Consider the following 22,467-nt stretch of genomic DNA (forward strand, 5'->3'; position numbering starts at 1 on the left):
ATTCACCTAACTGAATCTGTACTGCTATGTGCATTACTCATTATCACAGAAAAATTAAAATGGCTGTTTTCACCTGTTGTGATGCTAACCTCTTGCCATACTATTTTTAAAAACATTTCTGTCTGTGTTTGCCACAAAGGTATTCTTATGTCTGCTCAACTCAACTGAAAACAGGTACAGTGCATCCACAGGTATTTGCCTGAGTGGAGATGAATACCATGGTTTGTCTCTGTAAAAGGAACATGAAAAATACAGCTCCATAAAATTCAAAACTTGGGCTTGCCTCGAATTCTGTGGAAAGTGTGAAGTAACTGACTGGTATATATTTGGACTACAAATAGCAACTGGCCAACTCTGTATACTCAATTACAATTCTATTACTTGACATTCAGTGTACCTTACTAAATGTGCTGAAGTTTTGTTAAATCTATTTGCCAACCTGTTTTTGCAAATCTTCATCTATTACCCTTTCGTTAAAACTCTACATTACCAATTTTTGGTAGACCCTTTTTTACCGCTGCTGCACTTACAGAGAAGTCATCCCTTTAAACTGATCTTTGAATGTATAAAGGAAAGAACTTTTAACTCAAGAATGAACCAGCAAAGCAGCCTTTCTATGGTGTCATGATTGCTGTATTTCTTTTCTAGTATATAGTTTTGGGTGGGACTTTTAATGAAATAATTGATTTTTTTTGTTTAAAGAATAATATAAATGAATGCAGCTGCCTATTATATAATCACGATAGGCTATTTCATCAGCTGGGACAAAAGCTTGGTAAGGTCAAGGATATTATGACCATGTACCTGAGGAGCTACTGAAGTTCAAGGTTATCGTCATTGCTACTTACAGTTATTCAAGTCATATGCTTTGGAACTTTATCCACGTACAGTAGTCTGTTCTTGTGCTGATTTGGAGTCAAGACCTAAGCATCTTCCCAATCCCAGTTATTTTCCATAGAAGGGTTTCGCTTATTTAAAAACATGTTTTTCATTGCTTAGATACTTTATAGTGCCTTACTTAACCATCATCTTCTAACATCTAACTAACATAATTTTCTTTCCAATTGGAAACTCCAAAACAGGGGGTCACATCATGACCCCGATTGATTCATGAAAACAGTCAGTTGTGCATGGGACTCCAGGACACAGTGAATCCAGAATAACTGCTGATTAAATTTGAGATATAATGCAGTGCATGCGATTGTTTTATTTGCTTCTTCAGGTGTTTACAGAAATATAGAGAATATTACTTGGAGATAAGTAATTTATTGCTTGGCATTCCACTTACTGTACCTGTTTACACACAGATGTAATTTACATTGTGTTCATATATGTGGTAGAAGAGTTGTTCAATTTAGATTTTTGCTTGGAAACCGTTTCCAGGATATATTCCCTTTCTTTCACGTGATATTTTCTTTGTGTGTCCAAACTTTCCTTTTGAAAATACAAAAAGTAAACGATGCAGTAGAAAATGCTAGTTTCTGAAAAGTGAAGGAAAAACAGACCACAGCAAACCTCACAGCCAAATTGTCTCATGGCAGTATAGCACTATTCTATGACCCTGTCTCTACGGGGAGTTTGGGTTTTGAATGATCAGATACTACGTACATAAAACAGCTTTGCTGGCCCCAACAGCTTGAAATATGCATGTTTGGAAAGTGTTGTATCTGTTCCAATTAGGAACTACAGAAAGGATATGGAACCATGTGATTGAGATAAATTAAGGTAAATGTTCATGATACTCTAAAAGGGTCTTTTATGACAGAATCCTTTTACAAAGATTATTTACAGTGACTAGATTTTCATCTGGCAGATATTTGAGTTTGCAGCATACATAGCTGAAATTCTTCTTATACAAATATAAAATTAATGGTTTTAACATTGTCTTGAAATGCTATAATCTTGAAAACAGAAAACAAGGTGATCTGAAGCACAGAATGTTATCTTGATCTTTTATAGCTGCATTTGAAACTCTGTCACCTTTTGCCATTTCAACCTTGACAGTTCTGAACATTGCCCTGAAAAAAAAATTACTCTTAATATTCCAATAAAAGTTACTAGTTAGAAGAGCCAGTTTTAAATGTCTTGCTGTGGGCACGTTGCAGAATATAACTGGCTTTTTTTGTTAAGTGAACATATTTTAAACCGAAAAGATTTTTTTCTACATTTTGCATGTATGGTAGGGTGTTTTTTGGGAGGAGTGTGTAATAATAGAAAGTTGGGTTAGTTATACTTATCTCTTAGCAGCACTGTCTTTATTGCTATATGACAACTTGGAGGTAAAGCATATCACGATATTTAACGTGCACAACCACTGGCACACATCAGCTAAGGGGCTTAATTACAGTGGTACTGGAGCCAAAGACATCAACGTAAACTAGACCCCACACACAGAAATGACATGCTGTTTCTAACAACTACACCATCTTGAAAAAAGCTGTTAGTTCCAATGACACCAAAGTAATTCTTTTCTGTATAAAAATATTACTGACAATTAAATTTTCAGCAATGACATTTTAATCAACATGCCTTTTTTTCTTCCCCAGTTTGAAAGACTAAATCTTGCACTTCAGAGAACGCTTGCAAAACACAGAATAAAAGAAACCAGGTATGCATGCGTAATGGGTTTGCAACTAACTTGACAGCAAAAGTGTTTTGCAGGCAACTCATAGGGACTGGGGTGGTGGCTGGGAATCAGGACTTCTGGAATCTGTTTTCAATTATCTTGTCAAATTGGTGTGTAACCTTTCATGTAATGTAAGTTAATAATGATTTTGTTTATTTTAAAATATTCACAAATATTTAAATCACTCACAAAGTTAACTTCATGGTCAAATGTAGCCATTTGTGCAGGGAAACAGGCAAGGACTTTGTTTAAAATAAGCAAGTGTTTCGGAGGAACTCGAAGACTACGCAGGCATAGATGGAAATGTAGATATGGTTGTATATGGATCAAGCCCAGTGTTTCTAAGATTCCAGGAAAAGAATTTGAAATGCAAACAATTAGTATTATTTAAAAAAAAAAAAAAAAGGCTTCTGATACAGCCAGCAATCATACACTACAGATCCTGACATGCATGTGTTTACTGGGCTCCCTTGGTTTCTGGTTGCCGTTTCTGAGGAACTCATTGTAGTACTAATCTAATATTAATCATTTAAGCCTTGTAGGGATTGAGAATTTCTTAGTGTCTCATTATACATTGAGGATTCAATGTATGGAATGCATTTGAAAAAACAAGCCCTCAGTTTAGATCTCCTTTCAAAAGTGGAGGAGAATAATGAAGTTGGAAACTGCATTGTTGCTCAACTTGATAAGGATAATTACAATGTATCTTTTAAATTACACTTGATATTCTTAAAGCACTTCATATGCATTGACTGAACCAAAGATAGCTGGTCAGCTGTGCATTGCAATTGCTGACTGCCTTATTGATATGAATATTTTCCCACTCTTTAATTTTGTGTTGCTTCCTGCAGTATTAGTTTGAAACAAAAAATATTATGCTATTCTGAATGCAAATGTAAAACAGATCTAAATGTCTGTATTGCTTTTGCATATAAACATATCTAAGGTATTTCAAGTAAAGAAATTCAGAAAGCATGTACCATTATAGGGAAATTAGTCTAAGCTACATGTCCTTCTCATCATTTTTGTGTCTGACATTCAGGTTGACGTTTATTGACCTCAGAGAAGTCAGAGGTCTGCAGTTTTGTGTCACAGAATCTGGATTACTACCAATGAACAAGTAATTTTTAAGTTAATAGTTGTTACTGGCATTTCCTCTCAAAACAGACATACTTTCCCACCTCTTTTGAGTTGACTGTAATTCCAATAAATGCTTGAATGTAAATTCCAATTATATTTTACAATATGTTACAAAATATAGTTATGGCTTCAAGCAAAGAAACTGAACCAAACAAACCCCAGGACTGTTCCAACCTACGAGTTTTTAATTAATGATATTCTAAAACATGTCCTCAATCATAATCTGAACTGAGACCACTAAAACTGTAATGTATCACTAATACACAGGATAATCTAAGATCCTACCAAGCCTCTTTTTTCAATTAATGAAAAACTGTCTATTTGATCAGCAAAAATTGGTCTATACGCATTAAAGGCAGTGTAGGTGACTTCTGCTGCTTACGATTTTTACCATGTTTATCTTGATTTTTCCGGGGGTTTATTTATATTTTTATCATCTTTACAGAAAAACTGGGGATAGTGAAGATCTTGAAAAAATAATCAGTGATCACGCTAATGCAGCAGGTAATGTAAGCTTGTTTAATAATATGTATATATAAATATATAGATTAAATGTAAGTTATATATATAAAGTAATATATGTATATATAAATTAGGCTAGTTATAAATAAATAATTTCCTCCATGTAAGGGATGCAGTGATGCTGACAACACAGAGCCTAAAGGTGATCTCTGCAACTGACAGTCCAGAGTGTCAAAATTTGAGCTAAAGGGCTGAGTTTCTCAAGTCTGAGCTGTCATAGAATCATCCACCCCTCAGATCCAACATCTAGAGAGACTTGTAACACACATTCAGTGATAAATTACAGTTTTATACTCATGAAAAACTGTTCGATCCTTTTCATCTTCTGAAGGACTATAGTCTGTTGGAAGAGAACTGCTGTAATTTGCAATACAGAACTTTCTGGCTACATCTGTAATAATAAATTAACATTTCCAGGAACTGGAAGGTGGTCTTCTGTGCACTTAAACTGTTACGCTGGTCCTGGCACACAGTTGGCCTGTGACAGATAACACTTCTCCAAATGATTCCCAGTAACAGTTGGGGAGTTGGAACATTCCCAATAGTCAGTCTGCATGCAGTTATCCTGTTAAAATGAATTTACTAGCAAAGATGTGAGCTCTTCTATGCCAATTGGCCTCAGTACCGTGGAATACTCCTAAGGTCGTTTCATTTATTGGATCAGGCATAGTACTTATATCTGCATGTGTGCACAGATCCTTTTTTATTCTTATTTTAAATTTTTAAATTCCTATTTTATTTCTTTATATCAAGCTAAGGGAATCGGGTTAAATCCTGTGCCAAAATGTACATTCATTTTGTCTACATCTCTACAAAGAACACTGGATGTTGGATCTTTCCAAACTGCAACTTATTGTGTCCCTGTTTTCCAGGCACCACAAGTATGTCTTTGGTTACAGCAGGACTCCTGAATGGAGGAACCTTAGGTATCAGTGCTGGATCAGGGGAAGATATTGCTAATTATTTGATTTGGTCTAGCATGAAAAAGGTGGAGGTTAGCCTGTGATTCAGCATGATCAATGCAGTTCTGACTAAAACGTGATTCCATGCAGGTGTTCCTGTGGAGTCTCTACGGGAATCCCTTGGTGAAGAGCTGTTCAAAATATGCTACGAAGAGGATGAACACATATTAGGGGTTATTGGAGGAACCCTTAAGGACTTCTTGAACAGTTTCACTACTCTGCTGAGGCAGAGTGGCCACAACCAGGAAGCAGGAAAAAAGGACAGACTTGAAGATGCTTCCATATTATGCCTGGAGAAAGATCAGGACTTCTTAAATGTGTATTATTTCTTTCCTAAGAAAATCACAAGTCTTATTCTATCTGGTATTATTAAAGCAGCAGCTCATATTTTGTATGAAACTGAGGTGGAAGTGATGCTCATGCCTCCTTGTTTCCATAATGACTGCACTGAGTTTGCTAATCAGCCTTATTTGCTGTATTCTATACATGTCAAAAGCGCAAAACCTTCCTTATCTCCATGTAAACCACAGTCTTCACTTGTGATTCCTGCCTCTATGTTCTGTAAGACTTTCCCGTTTCATTTTATGTTTGACAAGGATATGTCAGTTCTTCAAATTGGAAATGGAATAAGAAGACTTTTGACCAGGAGAGAATTTCAAGCTAAGCCAAATTTTGAAGAGTATTTTGAAATTCTCACCCCCAAAGTAAGCTGCACTTTTAGTGGAATAATGACCATGCTAAATATGCAGTTTACTGTACGAGTCAGAAGATGGGATAATACTGATATGAAGTCATCCATGGTAAGAGACTTTTTATAGCCATTACTTCTGTGAGGAAATTGTTTTCCTAAGGTAGAGTTAAAATAGCCACAAAACATGGTGCATTTTGCATTGTCTACCTCTCAACAACTAACAGAACTGAACAGTAATGATTTATTGATGGCACTCTAATGTAATTCAGATTCTGAAGCCAATATTCATTCAAAACTCTGCTTTAGGACTTTAACACAAGTAAAATCCGACTGTTAATTTGGTATTAAAAAAAAAAAAATATTGAGATAAACTCAATAAATTAAGACAAAGCCAATGACATGCCATGCTGCTCAGAGTAAGGACATCTCCAACACAAAGATAATGTCAGGGAAAGCTTTACTAAAGTGCCCCTCAGTCATCTGGAAACAACAGCTCTAGGATTTGGGGAATGAAGTAGACATTTCCTGTGCTCATTCAGCCTTTGGTATCTCTGGTATTTTAGTATCTTTGATATTCTGATGTCTTCATCGGATGCAGTTGCCAAATGTCTCAGTTTCAGCTGATGGGATTTCTTACTATCCTTGCTGAAGCTGAGTCTGTGGCAAATGACCTAGGTCAGTAAAAAACATCAAATATTCAATGACTGCTTCTATTCATCATGGACCCCAGCTGAATTCCAGCTTATATATGCCTGAGTGCTCCAGGATGAATTAGCAGTTCAGACTCAACACTCCAAGAACTTAAATGAAGAACAGCAATAAAGGTTTCACCCAGTTGTTAATGAAGAGGGAAAAAATGTAGCACTGAGTAGCTGTACTGCACTAGGCAAGAGTTTCTGCACTAGGCAAGAGTTCAGTGATTATAGGGGATGGTAGACTCTGCTTTGGCCTTGCATGTACTTACATATGCAAATGTCTATTAGTAAGTAACAGGTTTTCTTCAAAAAATGGTCTTTCAAAGCAATGTTAAGAGGAGCTCTGCAGCACCTTGTACATTATGCTGCTGGATATAGAAGGGACATAAAAACACTTTACACAAAATATTTCACCTTTCTAGATCATTAAAATGGGATATTTCTGCCATTTATGTTTTTAATTTTAAGTTGCAGTGAGTACTGAACATCCTATGATAAAATTGAAGCAGATATTCTCACTTTATCTTACAAAGTGGTGCATGAACTAAACACTAGAGTTATTAGCAGAAATTCATAGGCCACTGTAGTCAGTGACATTTTATCAACAGTGACATTTTATCAACAGACATATCAACAGATGAAAATGCACGAAATTCTTCTTTTCATTTTTCTTTTCTTCCTAAGCTAAAACTGATACTAATACTAAAAAATAATTAAGTGTTTATCCTTAAGTTGTTGTCTAACTTTTGTACCAGAAGGCTCAAGCAGAGTAAACTTATTTGATAGCTTTATGATTTAGCACCCCATGTTTCCTCTTAAGCAACTAAATGAAAATATAAGGACTATGGACCTGTCTGATTTTCCTACCTTTCAGCAGAATGTATTTCCTCTAAAACTTCTTGCTTCTAAACCATTGCCATGCATGTTTTGCCTCAATTCTTGTTTCTTTAACTGTTGCAGGTAATGGATCTTAAAGGCCAAATGATTTATATCTTTGAGTCCAGTGCTATCCTGTTCTTGGGATCTCCTTGTGTGGATAGACTAGAAGATTTCACAGGACGTGGATTGTACCTCTCAGATATTCCCATTCACAATGCATTGAGAGATGTTGTTCTGATAGGAGAGCAGGCCCGAGCTCAGGATGGACTGAAAAAGAGGTTAGGAAAGCTAAAAGCAACCCTTGAGCAAGCCCATCAAGCACTTGAAGAAGAAAAGAAGAAGACCGTAGATCTTCTGTTTTCCATTTTTCCTGGAGAAGTTGCTCAGCAGCTGTGGCAGGGACAAGTTGTGCAAGCCAAGAAATTTAATAATGTCACAATGCTTTTCTCTGACATTGTTGGATTCACTGCCATCTGTTCCCAATGCTCACCTATGCAGGTTATCACCATGCTTAATGAGCTTTATACTCGCTTTGATTACCAATGTGGAGAGCTAGATGTCTACAAGGTACACAATTTATTGCATTTCTATGGGGTTCTGGGGCAGGAAAAGAAGTGAAGTCTAAATGGGACAGAGGATAATAGAAGTAAAAAAATTATTTTGCCCTAAACTTTCATTATAAGAACAACTTATTAAGATAAATCACGAAACAAACAAAAAAATCAACATAATCAGCTGTTCATGCAGCCAAGAGAGAAATGCATCAAAACTTAAGAGCTAATTTTAAAAATTAATTTCAATGACAGTGCTGTGAATCTGGAGTAAATAGGTGTTTAATGTAGCTACGGGTGCCTGACAGCAGGTGAGCAAGGAAAAGTATTTTAGCATCATGCCCAGCAGTAAATACAAGTTGTGCAGTTTTTCCTTTTGAATGATACTGCAGAATTTGCCCAGGACTTCAATAATTGAGCAGGACAAATAAGACTCAGTCGATGTATAGGTGCAATTCTTGGTGAAATCACAGATTATTCTTTTTTATGTCAAACTGCCTGACAGTAAGGCCTGTAACAAATATGTCTGTTTTAGGTTGAGACTATTGGAGATGCCTACTGTGTTGCTGGAGGTTTACACAAAGAAAGTGAAACACATGCTGTTCAAATAGCATTGATGGCCCTGAAGATGATGGAGCTGTCAGATGAGGTGGTGTCTCCCCATGGAGAGCCAATCAAGGTCATATATTTTATTGTATTTTATACGACTAAAGTGGCATTTTTGTTTGTTTAGTTGCTTTAGGGGTTCTTGTCTCAAGGAAATTTCACATCATTGCATTAACTCAGAGAAGCTGGAGATTCAAATATGTAGAGCTGGAGAACTGCTCTATGAATGAGAGTTTTGTGAAGAGGTAAAGATGAAACAGAGATCTGAAAATCAATCCAGAATACTTGAATGCAGTGAAATCAATAGGTATACACTGACAAGCTGCAGTTTTTGTCTCAGTAGCACTAAATTTGTCAGTGGCATGGAATATTACTGTTTTTTAATGAGGGGACTAATCCTCTCTCAAAATTAGTCCCAATGAGAACATCTAAATCTTTTTAGCTAACAAGTATAAATATGATTTATCAAAGACGTGTTCTGATTGCAGTAATCCACACATCCTTAAAGGATTGTGTTGCTGTTCTTGTTTTATAGTCAGATTCTGAACCACCACCATAAGACAATGGTGTTAATGCTGTCAATGCAATTGTTGGGTTCAGTGGTAGTTACATTTATGGCTTCCTTTCGATGAGGACTTACACGTGTACTGAATTTTTCATGTAGGTTTACCTCTCACTGAGGAAAGAAAAAAAAAAAGGCCTGTACACATGACAAATGATGTGGGCCTTCCACTAAGTTCAAATGTCCTGGAATGGGGTTCTATTATTTTTAAAACAGGTGTCGCAGTTCATGATGTCTCTCATTTGCTCGTTTTTAACATTTATCTCTTCATTTGTTCCTTTAGAAAACTTCAGGCTTCTTTGATTTTAGATTAAGGAATATTTGTGTTCCAAGAGAGAGAAAATGGTTATTAAGAGGATTACATTTCACATTTATCACAGAGAACAGCAGTATTGTAAATAAATGTTGTTCTCTTTGTATTTCACAATATCAAATTAAATTACACTTTAAAAAATCTGGAAACATCTTGACAATATTATAACATGTTTATAATTTCCACACAAGTGCTACCTCTATGATTTTGAATGAGGAATGCTATTACATTTTAAAAAGTAATATTAAAATAGGGATAAAAAATTGTAGAAACTTCTTAGAAGAAAACTGAATTTTTCTACTTTTAATGAAAGCTTGCATCTATTTTAATGAAATGCTTCATGAAAGCAACGGCTGTTTTGCAAAGCAACAAACATGTCACACAGCCTACTGTCATTTTCTATATGAATTGTCAAAGAAAAAAGCATGACAGCAAACTGCATATTTTAAATCAGACTTCTATTTTGATGTACATAATTCAGCCATCTTTGCTGTGTGGGTGGATTTTGCTTTTGTTGCAGGGTTTTCTGCTTTTCCACTCAACATTAGAAATTGTGGCTTCTTCATAATATTATATTCTCTAGATATGTATAGAGTAGCACACACAGTAGATATGCAAGCTTTCCAACATCATGCCAGAGTGCTACTCTGAAGAAAATGTCTGTGTATATATAATGCGCATAAGAGAAAGAACACATGTCAAAGAAAAAGGAACATAGAAAGCAGCACCAGCTAAGCAAAACTCAAAAATCCCAGTATGAGTTATAAAGAAGAGGTATCAAAATGTGTCAATTGCTGTATAATTTAATTAATTATCTGTACTCTGGGCTTGGGATTTACTTTATGTGCAACCTCATAAATTGAGTTTAGTTGGAACTACAGCATATGCAGATTGTCTTTGCTATTCCTTAAGAGTTGTCTTCTGACCTTAACAGCAAAGCAAGGACTATTCATTAACTGCCACCACTCTAAACACATTGTGTCACGTAATTCCTCCCAGGAAAGTATCCAGGTGTCGTAGTAACTTCTGCTGATGTTTCAGATCAATTTACTGCTGCAGAGACCAGTGTTATCACAGTCATATCAGATGAAGATCTACTTACTATAAATGCAAGGCAAGGTAAACTTCAGCTAGTTTGCTCTCCACGAGCAGTGATGACAGTACAGATATTTTAACTCAATTTATATTAGTAGGTCATTATTTGTTTCTTTTTCTTTCTTTTTTTTTTAATAGAGGAATAATTTATAAAACTGACTTTAACCATTCATTTATACCTAATAATGCTGTTTTCTGTCTTTTATTTAAAGATGCGTATTGGCCTTCATTCTGGATCTGTCTTTGCTGGAGTTGTTGGGGTTAAAATGCCTCGTTATTGCCTTTTTGGAAATAATGTAACCCTTGCAAATAAGTTTGAATCTTGTAGTGTACCTAGGAAAATAAATGTCAGCCCAACAACTTACAGGTACAGTGCTTCATATCTCTAAAATGTCCACCTGCAGTAGTTACTGTAGTAGTTCATTATCCTCCAGTTTGTTTTTTTTTTTTCCCTCTGAAGTTCTGCTGTTTATTTTCCTTTTTCTCTTTTTATGTGATTGCTCATGAATGCATCCTGGTTATTTTTAGTCAGAATGCAACAAGCAGCAGCAAGGAAAAGGGTAGAAACAGAAGAGCTGATATTTATTTTTCAGATGTCGCATTTGGGACAATTTTGCTTCTTACCCTGCAGCTATATACCTCCCGCTTTTTTTTTTTTTTCTTCTCTAATATAGTTGGCTCCTCTTTGAGCTATGTGGCTTTCAGTGTGAACTAGATGCCAAACTGGCTGCAGGTGCCCTTCGGAGTAACAACCTAACTGAAGAATTGTGAAACATCACCTTACACACCCTCATTCTCTTTTGCTTTGGGAAGATGAATAAATAGGTTGCAATGAATCAACCGCACCAGTGTTAAGTTGTACAGGTCTTGATCCCAACTCAGTTTACACCTTTGAGTATGGAACTTAGGCTGTACTATTTATCCACTCAAATCAGGCATTTTTAGTAATGTGTACTATGTGATTATGCAGACAGCTAGCAGGCTCTCCCATGGGAAATACAGCATTTTTGTCCTCCCAATCTCGTACTCTCTTATTGTTATCTCTTTAATATTACTTAAAAATAACCTTGCAACATGTTCATGGCCAAGTAATAGCGTCTTATAGGTGCCAGGCAAAATAACAGGAAACCGTTTTGAATTCAAAGGTAACAGCAGTCTACAGCTGAACTCCAGGTCCAAGTCTGGATTTTATACCTCTGACCTGATAGAGACGATTGTTTCTTCTAGAAATTCTCCGTATAGATTAGCAATCTGTGTTTCAGATATAGAAGACCACTGGGTTTACTGGACCCATGTGTGAAAAAGCAAAATTATTAGAATATTCGAATTGGTAAAAGGATCGGAATAGTTTAGTTAACAAGCTTTTCAGTATTTAGCTGAAACATTAATTGTAGTGCCAGTTTCACGTGCAAATCTGAGACAGCTTTCAGTACTAAATCATTTTTGAAAATATTTACAACAAACATAGCACCTACACGCAAAACATTGACAAAACAAAAAAAGAGAAGCAATACTCCTGTTCATGCTGGTGCACAAGTTAATAGGTTATCAAGGTTACCAAATAAACAGTATTATTTTATATTTTCAGTAAATAACATACAAATACTAAATTAGATTCTGCCCTGCTACATTCTGCTCTGCTGTACATGAAGAATTATCACATGTCTGCACTTGTAGTAACAACCAGTGACTGATTCATTTTTAATCAAGATGATTCATTTTTGTTCTAGGTTGTTAAAGGAGTATCCAGGTTTTGTTTTCACACCTCGCTCAAGAGAAGAACTTCCACCAAATTTTCCCAGTGATATCCCTGGAATTTGCTATTTTCTGGATGCTTATATTCAAGGAACAAACTCACAGACTTGGTTTCAAAAGAGAGATTTGGGAGATGGCAATGCCAATTTTTTCGGTGAGGAGACAGGAATAGACTAAATTGTACATTCACAAGTGTATAAAATAAATTTATAAATATTTTGATTTTTTTGTATAAATTGTAAATTTTTAAACATGTACGAAACATGAAAGCACTTTAGATTGTGAACACCTGAAAGCCAGTATTAAAATTTCAGGAAGTATGTCACTGACTACTTTTTATTTTTCCTTTGCGTAAGGAACATAGTCACTAAAATAATATTGCAACTTCACTGTTGAAAATGCTACTAAAAACTACGTTTTCCCTGTGGTAATTTGTAAGTGCTATGTAATGACCCTCTCAGTTCTCTCTGTGCTGAGAATTCTAGATGTATTGTACATGCAATGTGTCAGGAAATGCAATGTGCCAGTGATGCAGCCACAAGCAGTGTTGTGAGCTGGTGCTTACCAATGACTATTAAAAATCTTTTTTCTTAGTGATTCCATAAGAAAATATCCATTAAAATATTGTCATTGCTATCACATACTCCTTCCAAGTGCATCATTTTGGCTGCATCCTAGAAGCTGCTGACCATCTTCTAACACTGACTGGAGTCAATGTGTTCAATGAGTCAAGGTGCTCAGCATCTTCTGGATCAGGCTGCTGATTGTAGCTAATACACATAGCAGAATTTGCTGCTTACTGTTTCATGAACTTTGAGTGTATAAAATGAATATAGATTAAAACACTGTATAATCACATACTGAAGTCTCTGTAATGATGAAATAATATTTTAGTTCTTGGGTTTTTTAAAATACAAGAAATAATAATATCCACTTGCTATTATGTATTAGAGCAATAAATGTTTTCTTTTTGTTGTCATTTACATTTGAAATGTTTTAAAAAAAGTGTAATAAAACATGCTTTGGAGTGTTTGCTGAGAAAGGAAATTCCAGTCAGAGTGTATAAAATGGAACAGAAGCACACCAGTTTAAAGCTCTGATCCTTATTCGAGGACAGCAACGTGGCATGACATGTTATTGAAATGCCTATGGTGTATTTGCTTTAAAGTTGCCAGGGGAATCTACAGGTGAACACAAATGCAATAAAACATATGAACACTTTTACAAAGCATTAATATTACTACAGTACAAGCTCTTCTATTGTGGAGAGCGGAAAACTCTCAAGGGTCTGCCTCTGGGACTGGCAGAACGGGGTTAGTTACGAGTCCCAAGTTTAGGATTCTGCCTCTCTAAGTAGCAGATCCATCTGCACAGAAATGTCTCTGTGCTGCAGTTTGATCCCAGCTGCAGGCTGCGGAGCTGCACTGCTTTCACATACAAATATTTCCAGTAGTATCAAATACTATTAGTTATTATTCAAACTTCTTGACTTCTTGACTTTTGGCATATCAAGCCATAAGTCTTTCTTCAAGCCACTTGCCACTGTATCAAGTATTGCTCCCTGAATATTTACAGGGAGCAATTACATTACATTAAGATGCCATTCTGTTCATTTTCTGAACCTAACTGGTTCATTCTGAAGCTGATACACTGTTTTATCCTACTGTTTTTCAGTAATAATTCATACAGAGCAGGTACCATCAGAACCTTGAGAAAAATCCTGTAAGAGACTAGCACTAAGGACATTCTAAACACATATTTTAATTCACATTTCCTGTAATCAGCATTTGAACAAAACTTGAAACATTGAACCCTGCTGTTCCTTGAGGTCTCCTATATCCATCCAAGATGCTTAGAAATAATTCTGTGACACAAAAATGGAATCTGAAAGTCTCTCTATATATTATATATATACACCTCTCTCTTGCACATGCTGTATATATACATGCACATATAAAAGTATATGAATTTGTAACATTTTTTACAGCAGTGTTTCAAGGAAACAAGAACTCTGCAAGTCTTGGCTACTGCTATTTATAATATGATTTTGGTTCAGGAAATTCTGTTCTTTTGGCATAAATACCCAGGGGCTAGCAGCAGTCCCATGTGCGTGCTCCTGGATTTAAAAATGAGTATTTGACTACTGACTTTTCGGTAGGCTTATAATATTGAGCCAGTAATGACTAAAGTCAGTAGTAATCTATACATCCCTGTCATCTGTTGAATGTTTAAAAACAAAAGGACTTTTGAATAAAAAGGATTTCTTTCTCTGTATCTACCGAATGGGAGGGCCTCTTGGGAGTGAATGTCCTTTTGTCCCTAGGAAAGAACTATTGCCGGACTGGTTGATTCTCAAAGCCAGATTTAATGTAAGTCTGTAATTCAGTAGGATGTTCCTCATGGCAGTTCCTGACACGTTCCTGAGTGTATCTCGGTAAAATAAAATGTGCCGTGGGCCAAAGTTCTTATTACAGATCAAATTCATCTTCCAACATTACTTTTTATAACTCTCTTTTTTAATACACCCCAGGCTACATTACCTAGGATAGAATTGCTGTAGAATTCATTTTATTTCACTAACTTTTTTTCTGAAAAGTTCAAAACATTTCCATGTCTTCTTTAGCCTTAGTTCAAGGAAGAATCCTGATAAGGCATTTGAGTGTACATAGGAAGCAATATGCTTAAATCTCAGTAAAGTAAATAGGATTTAGGCACGTATTTAAGACAATGATTCAATAAAGTGCTTTAAAATGTACTTGTGTTCAGACCTGTTCTGCAAAAAAACCCCACAAGTGTACGTTTAGCTCTAAGCATAACTTAAGAATTTAGGTCTCACTGAAGCTATTCCTCTGTTCAAGTTTTTTTGCTGAATGAATATGTATTTAATAAGAGACAATTATTTTTAACTAATCTTTTCACTTAGATGTTAAATAGTCCTTTCACTTTTTAAATAACTTTTCACTTAAATTAAAGCCAATGAGAATAAAAAGAATTGGAAAGCCGATAAACAAATTGTTGAGATAAACAAAAGGAAGGCAATTTAACTGATATAATACCAAAAGATTTTGCAAGGAAATAAAAGTTGGGTTTAAGCTGATGTCTTGTACAGTATTATGTTGTATGATATTATGAAAGTCTTAAGAAACTATGCAGTGCTATTTATATAAATATACAAATATCGTAGTATTATGTCCAGAAACAATTTTGTTATTATGTGATTTTTAAAATTTTATTAGTTCATGAAGATTTCTTTGGGGCTGATTCCTGTTCAAATTTACACCATGTGATGGAAAATACATTTTTATCACACTGCAATTTCTTTGCCAAAGAGGTGTGAATGTCCCTTGAAATAAATAAAAATTGGGTCCTTTCAATCTTAACAGTGACATAGCACAAAGTAAAAGCTATAGCAAAAGAATTCAACTAATTTTATTTCATTCAGGCAAAACCCAATAAGATTTCAGGGAGGTGTTGGGAAAAAATCCTTGTTGCTGGTGTCAGAGGAAGTGCAATTAGTATGGAGCTGGTGTTTTCTTTCTCTCTGAACTGCTATGCAAAATCAAAGCAAGTGAACTCGCAGAAACTGCCCAAGTGGTGAAGCACACAGATCATTCAGCCCCAGGTCAGAGCTGCTTTTTCCTGGGAAATCTTACAAAGAAAGAATTCAGACCTCCCCCAAACACAGTTTATTTCTCCCATCACTTTCTTTTGCATCTCTGCAAAAACAGCTGCAACAGATAATACAGGAGGCAAAATCAGTATTTCCAGCTGAAAGCCATCAGAATTACGGGGACTTTCTCTTGAATCTTGGCAAGGGGACCCTTTTTCAAACCCCACCCATCCTATAACCCAGCGGGCCACTCTAGCTGCTGCCATTTTTCATGCCTGCTCATTGTTCTGCAAAAGCAGTGGAAGGGGAATTTTTGTTTCCTGCAACAGCAATATTTTTTGTGGCTATTTGCCATATAGTGTACAAGGGACTGTTGCTTTCAAACCTTTCAAGAAGTCAGTGTGGCAGGAACCAAACTTAACTTTGACGCTGTCTCTGAAATGAAAGCTAGGGCTTTTCTGCCTCTAAAGTGTGCTAGATGTGTGCTACAACAAGCTTTAGAGACCCCTGAAACCATCTCTGATTGTATGGCTGCTCACACTGCATAGGAAGGAAGTAATCAGATACAAGATAGATGTTTTTCATTTTCAGTTTCCCAGTCGCATTTGCATGAGTTCACTGGCAGTTGTTTTCTGCAGAACAAATGGAGAGAATAAAACTCACTGTCTTACATTACCCAGTGTTGCTCTGATACTGAAGCACAAATATAAGATGGAAAATAATCAATGGTTCTGGAAACTGCTACATCCAGATGCAACAGTTTAAAGATATGAACTCTCCTGAGCACAAACAGTAGGATCTGAATGTTAAATATGCAGTCAGGCTGGAACATGAAGCTGAAAAAGCCAGTCAAAGAAATAATAATCTGTGAAAGAATCTAAAACAAAGTAAACAACCTTATAAAGTTATGTCATCTACTTCAGCAGATCTTTGATGCTAACAGTAAAATCGAGCCAGTGGTTTCCCAATATAAACAGAAATGAGCGCGTTGCTTTGTAGCCCCATTATAAGGCCTCCTTTGAAGATCTGTGCTGAAATTGTTTCTCACCTTCTGAGCAGTATAAAGTTACAAAATCTTGTGCCACTACACCAACAAAGGCCATGTTTAGATGAGTATCTTGCACACGCAGCATGTAATGGGAAATAACCTAGAGGAATACGTGCAGTAACGTCCCAAGGATGTGAAAAGGGGCAGATTAAGTCATACACACTTCCACTCTTCTGATTTTTTCAGCCCAAACAAAGCCTATCAAAGAAATATCGACAACAATAACGTTCCTGGGAGCTTAGGACTGCAAGCCTATGAAAATCAACAGTCTTTCCACTGATTGCAGAAGGTGTTAGGGAAGATCTGGACACATGATTAGCTTGCTCTGCATTGCTAAGATTAAACTCCTCTTACAGGAGGATGCAACAGAGCCCACAGAGTTTCTCAAATCTACAGAGGTTATTGCATTACAGAACAGCATTGGTATATTGAGGGCTGTTTCAGTCACAGCTTGTCAATACCAGTATTGGAAAATGAACATAACTGTATAGTGAAATAGTGCATAGTGGTATAGTAGAAATAATGCATCTTGCTGAAGTGATCTTAAGAACAGATTTGTGCACCTGGGAAGTATTATGATGACAACCCCAAATGTCAAGTCTCAGACCATTATGATTTGAAACAGACAACTAAACAATACCCATAACTCAGTTTGATGTCAGTAAAGTAACTCCACCTTCTGTAAGTGAAATCCAGCAATACCATATAAGGCAACATTTTTATTGAGGATTAAAGTAACAATATAAACTGTAAGAGTCCAAGTCCAAACTAAAAAATGCAACTTATTAAAAAACTTTGTTTTATGTTTGTGTATTAACACTAACCATATTGAACTGAATGTAGATGTTCTTGGCCAGCTAGTGGTTTTCTCAAAGTTACTGTCTCAGTAAGTGCCCTTTCATCCGGCATAAAAGGATCCTAAGCTAGTTTTTGCTTTCATGGATCTCAACAAGAATTTCCAGATGAAGTTAGCATCTCACATCAGGAAAAAACATGTATACCATCACTTAAAAAGTACAGCAGGTGTTTTTCTCCTGTAATCACTGTTTGCAACTCTTTTGGCTTTCCGACGGCCAGTGCAGGAAACTCCTCCTGAGAAACATGTTCAGGGAGACACAAAGTGAAGAAGCTGCCTTGTGGGATTTCAGCTACAAAAAACACTTTCTAAAAGGCTACTTTCACATCAGCATTCCATCTCATGCACATCCCAGTTGTGGCTAGTGCCTCAGTTTCTCTCCCACTCCAGAATACCAAAAAGCAGCTGGGCAGCAGCTCATGAGCTGTACCTAGTGCATGAGGGTGCCCAAATGGGAATGAGATTGCATGCTAGAGTGAATAAGCGTTAGGCTTTGAAGTACGTCAGATACAGTCCAAACGGTTGTGTGATGTGCATAATACATGTGACATAACGGTCCTGATACTGAAAGGGCTGGGCCTTGAAAACAGCCCAGTACTAACAGCTTAGCCTGATATGTACTTTATCTTTTTGACTTAAAGCTTTTCCTTCAGCTGAAACCAAATCTTGCCTAAGACCTACCAGACAGTCTTGATTCAGCAGGCATCTGGAACAGAGGCTGGTCCCTCTCCTCAAGTCACTCGGTTGAATTCCTTAATTCAGCATCTTCCAAACTTTTAAAAGCGAATCCCTGTTTTAGAAAACTAAATCAATTGTTTTCTACTTAACTCTGCCTGTGCTGTTTTCAATTTATGTTTTACAAATCTCACCTCAGATACTAGAACTTCCACTTGTATTACAATGGCTTAATAGCAAGACCAGCCTGCAAATGCAACCTAGCAAGCCTGAACCAAATCAGAAGAAAGTCAATTTCACAGTTGTCAAAAGCAATTTTGACCTTTGCAGATATCAGCACTTTCGAAGAAGTGTCACTCAGGTACACAAAATTGCCAGGATAATCTACTTTCTGAAAATCATATCCAAAAAGAATTTTATGTAATCCCTCTAGTATCATTTTAAGAGCATGAAGGTTTACCCCATATACAGGCTGAGCAAGTGGATTCCCTTGAAACTTGTGAAGAATGGCGATGTTGTTAACACTGATTCTCAAGTCAGTCTTGTAGTTTCCTAGCCTTCTGCCAGCATACCCTGTGGGATGTGCTGTCAGGACTTCTTTCACATTTTATATCCTCAAAAATATTTTATAGGTGTGTGAAGACGAAGACTACACAACATCTGAATTTATTATTATGCCTATGTGACCTAAAAGCAGGGTTTCCCTCTACTGTTCTTGGAATGCCTATGAGATGAGGTTTGCCAAATTTCTGATGGCTATCCTCCCATGATTTGTCTACCTACTTAGTAGCAATTTTAACAGAGATCTTTACACAGATTCAAAAGTTCACCAAGCAAAGGATGAGATTTCAAAAGATTTTAAATGTTGTCATTTAACTTACTGACAGGGAGGTCCCAACACACAAACTGCATTTTTTTTTTCATAAAGTATGTGAACAGTTCAAATTGTAAACTTGTATTGCACTATTTTACTGAGCTCTGAACTTTTGTCATTTAACTTACATCTAGAATCCATCTGAACCAATTAGCATCTATGGCTCTACTGATTTCATGTAGCAAGATCTCTGCCCAAGAGCTACTACAGTAGTAGCCATCAAGCATTTGTCCTCTTAGGTAATGTCATTATCTTTTGGATATATTTTGATTCAAGCAAACAAAAAAAACCTAGTAGTCTCCCTGGGATTTTTATTTCATACACTGAGGCCAGGTCTTTAGGTGGTACAACGGGCTTTAAACTAAATGTATTTTTTCAAGTGCTGCAACATCTTTTTTGTTCCATGTGTATAACATGTGATGACAGTGTGTTATTTCTGGAAAATCCTTGGCATGTTGCCAGTAATCCTATGCTCAAGAAGTTCTGTTGTGAGAGTCATACCTTACTTGGAGAACCCTTTGAGAACCCATATGCAGCAGGGTACTGACACAATGCACTGCTTATTCATGTTGGCTACTGACGAAGACTTAACACCACCAAAAAAAGTTACTGAAAGCACTCATTATTATGCTTCTAACTTCACTAGCCTTTGCAAAATGAATGCACAGAAACGGAAATGTCTGTGATCATTTTGCCCCTCAGATTCTTCACTTTTTAGGGGACACTAAAAGCTAAGTGGTTGCAACTGAGGACACATCTCCGTTCCCGCGAAGGCAACCGCTGCAAAGGGCACTGGCACCAGTACCCTACAGGTACCTCCCCGACCACCAGGAACCTGCCGGGCACTTCAATTAATCTTCTCAGCGTCTGGCAAGTCCCAGCAACACCAGCTGGAGAAAAGCATTTTGAAAGTTCTTTTTGATACGCAGGAACCGTACGACAGAGGTTCGAGGGGTTCCCCGCTGAGGCGAGCATCGGGGTAAGAAACCCGTGCGGGATGTTCGTATTTCCTCGGCCTGTCCCTCCTTCGCTCTCCCGCACACGCCGGCCTGGACAGCAAACGCTGTTATCCCGCCGACCGCCGCCGCCTCAGCACCTGAGGAGGCGCAGGGGGAGCCGCAGACCTGGCAGTGCGCACAGAGAACGCACAGAGAACGCACAGAGAACCCACCGAGCTACCGGGGCGGCCGGCGCAGCCCGCGCCCTCCAGCTCCCCGCTGGGCGGGACAGCGCGCAGCTCCGGGGCAGCGGCCGCCCGCGGCCCTCGCGCCCAGCCCCTTCACCCCGCCGCATCCCTCAGCCACCCGCAGTCCCGCCTCCGCCTCTGATTGGAGGAGAGCATGGCGGCCGCTCGCGCCATTGGATACTAGAGCAGCGGCCGCGCTCGCCATTGGTTGTCGGCGGATGCCACTCGGGGCGGTGGCGGCCGGGGGAGGCGGTGAGGCGATCGGGACTGATCTGCTCCGCGGCTTTGGCGGTGGGGCGGCGGCACCATGGTGAGCTCCGCCGGGCCGCTTTCCCTACCCGGGAGAGCGGGGCTGACGGAGACGTTTGGCCTGGCCTGGTCTGCCCGGGCCCATGGTGGGAGGGAAGAGGCTGAATTCGCTTGGGGAAGAGGGAACCGTGAGGGGAGCCGAGCCCCAGCCCTTTGTTTGGCGGGGAGATGGGGGGGGGGGGGAGGGGTGCGTTTCGGAGGGGTCGCGTCCTGCCGGGGTGACCGGCACCGGGGTGGGAGGGGCGGGACGGGTGGGATGTGATGCTGCGGGGCGGCAGAAGGGGCTCCCCCGCCGGGTGCCTGACCGCGCCGCCGCCTCGCCCTGCCCCGCAGTACGGCTTCGTCAATCACGCCCTGGAGCTGCTCGTCATCCGCAACTACGGCCCCGCCGTTTGGGAGGACATCAAGTGAGTGTGCGCCTGTCCGTGCGCGTTCCCGTGTGCGTGTCCGTGTGCGGCTCCGTGTGCGTGTCCCTCCGCCCCGTGGCGGGGCCATCTTCTCGCGGGGGTACCTGTGAGGGCGGCCGGGGCCCGTGGGCGCCCCGTGTGACGCCCCGCGCGGCTCTCCGGTACCGGCAGGTCTGTACGAGCGCCTGGCAGCGGTCCCGCGGGGGTGGCTTTCAGCCGCGACAACACCGGCACGGCGCGGTTGTTGTTGCCGCATTTCGTCCCGCTCGAGGCCTTTCTGAACGCCGCACAGTCCCACCTTGTGCCATCTTTACCGGTGTCCAGGAGCCGCAGCGGAGATGACATCGGTCCCCGCGGTTCCCTCGGTTGTGCAAAGTGTGTGACAGAAGTACCGAGCGGGCAAAATGTGCCAGAAAGCACGGAGGCCCTTCCTTGGGTCAGGTCCCCAGGTGAACCGTGCAACAGCTATGTCTCTTTGCGTTCCTGAATGAACTGACATACAGTTTTTAGCTGGTAAACTCCATCTAAAATGAGTGTGAGATTTTGGTAGTGTGTGCAGCTTGATATTTAAAAAGCTTCTGCTATGTAGAAGTATAACTTCATGTACGTGTAAGAATGATTTTTTGCTTTCTTCTATTCAACGTGATTTCTTGTGTCCAGCCCTTGCTTGTCTGGCATTTTTCCAAGGAGATGACTGTCTCCACTTAAACTTTTGATGAATCGTGGGATTGCATAAGAAGTTTGACATGAGTAGTGCAAAGAAAATTCAATTTTCCATAAATATGGTAGTATTGATACTTAGGAAAAACTACTAGAAATATTTTTAAAAAGACATAAATGCTTACAGAATTTTAAGCTTACATTGTAAGGCTTTAAGTAGCTACGTGGTTAGAAGAAATGGTTAATGTGATCTGTTGATATCATATGTTTTAAGGGACAAGTAGATGATCCAACTTGGTGAAAAGAGTCTTCTTTCAGCTTGACGCGTTCTTCTATACTCCTGTCTCCATTTATTTTGGGCCAGCTTTAATACGCCAATGTAGCTGTGTTGTCGTTGTCCTGATAAAATTTTTTGAGTGAAAGGACTGCTCTTAACTGTGAGATT

At 38.6% G+C, this 22,467-nt stretch overlaps 2 protein-coding genes across 6 annotated transcripts in view; both read left to right on the forward strand.

The window, feature by feature from the left end:
• The window catches only part of GUCY1A1 (guanylate cyclase 1 soluble subunit alpha 1), a 36,919-nt gene extending 23,521 nt beyond the window's left edge, over positions 1-13,398 (forward strand). For all 3 annotated transcript variants that reach the window (XM_065633429.1, XM_065633430.1, XM_065633431.1), the window contains exons 3-9: positions 2,547-2,608; positions 4,212-4,270; positions 5,341-6,050; positions 7,597-8,082; positions 8,602-8,745; positions 10,855-11,009; positions 12,373-13,398. In XM_065633429.1, the coding sequence (XP_065489501.1) occupies positions 2,547-2,608; positions 4,212-4,270; positions 5,341-6,050; positions 7,597-8,082; positions 8,602-8,745; positions 10,855-11,009; positions 12,373-12,574 (1,818 nt within the window). In that variant the 3' untranslated portion in view covers positions 12,575-13,398. The remainder of the gene's footprint in view (positions 1-2,546; positions 2,609-4,211; positions 4,271-5,340; positions 6,051-7,596; positions 8,083-8,601; positions 8,746-10,854; positions 11,010-12,372) is intronic.
• Positions 13,399-20,880: 7,482 nt separating this feature from the next.
• GUCY1B1 (guanylate cyclase 1 soluble subunit beta 1) overlaps positions 20,881-22,467 on the forward strand; it is a 40,531-nt gene continuing 38,944 nt past the window's right edge. For 2 of the 3 annotated variants that reach the window (XM_065634338.1, XM_065634339.1), the window contains exons 1-2: positions 20,881-20,956; positions 21,289-21,362. In XM_065634338.1, the coding sequence (XP_065490410.1) occupies positions 20,954-20,956; positions 21,289-21,362 (77 nt within the window). In that variant the 5' untranslated portion in view covers positions 20,881-20,953. The remainder of the gene's footprint in view (positions 20,957-21,288; positions 21,363-22,467) is intronic. The other variant, XM_065634340.1, reaches the window with a different exon arrangement.

This window comes from Caloenas nicobarica, chromosome 4 (assembly GCF_036013445.1).
Source record: "Caloenas nicobarica isolate bCalNic1 chromosome 4, bCalNic1.hap1, whole genome shotgun sequence".
NCBI classification, from domain to species: domain Eukaryota; kingdom Metazoa; phylum Chordata; class Aves; order Columbiformes; family Columbidae; genus Caloenas; species Caloenas nicobarica.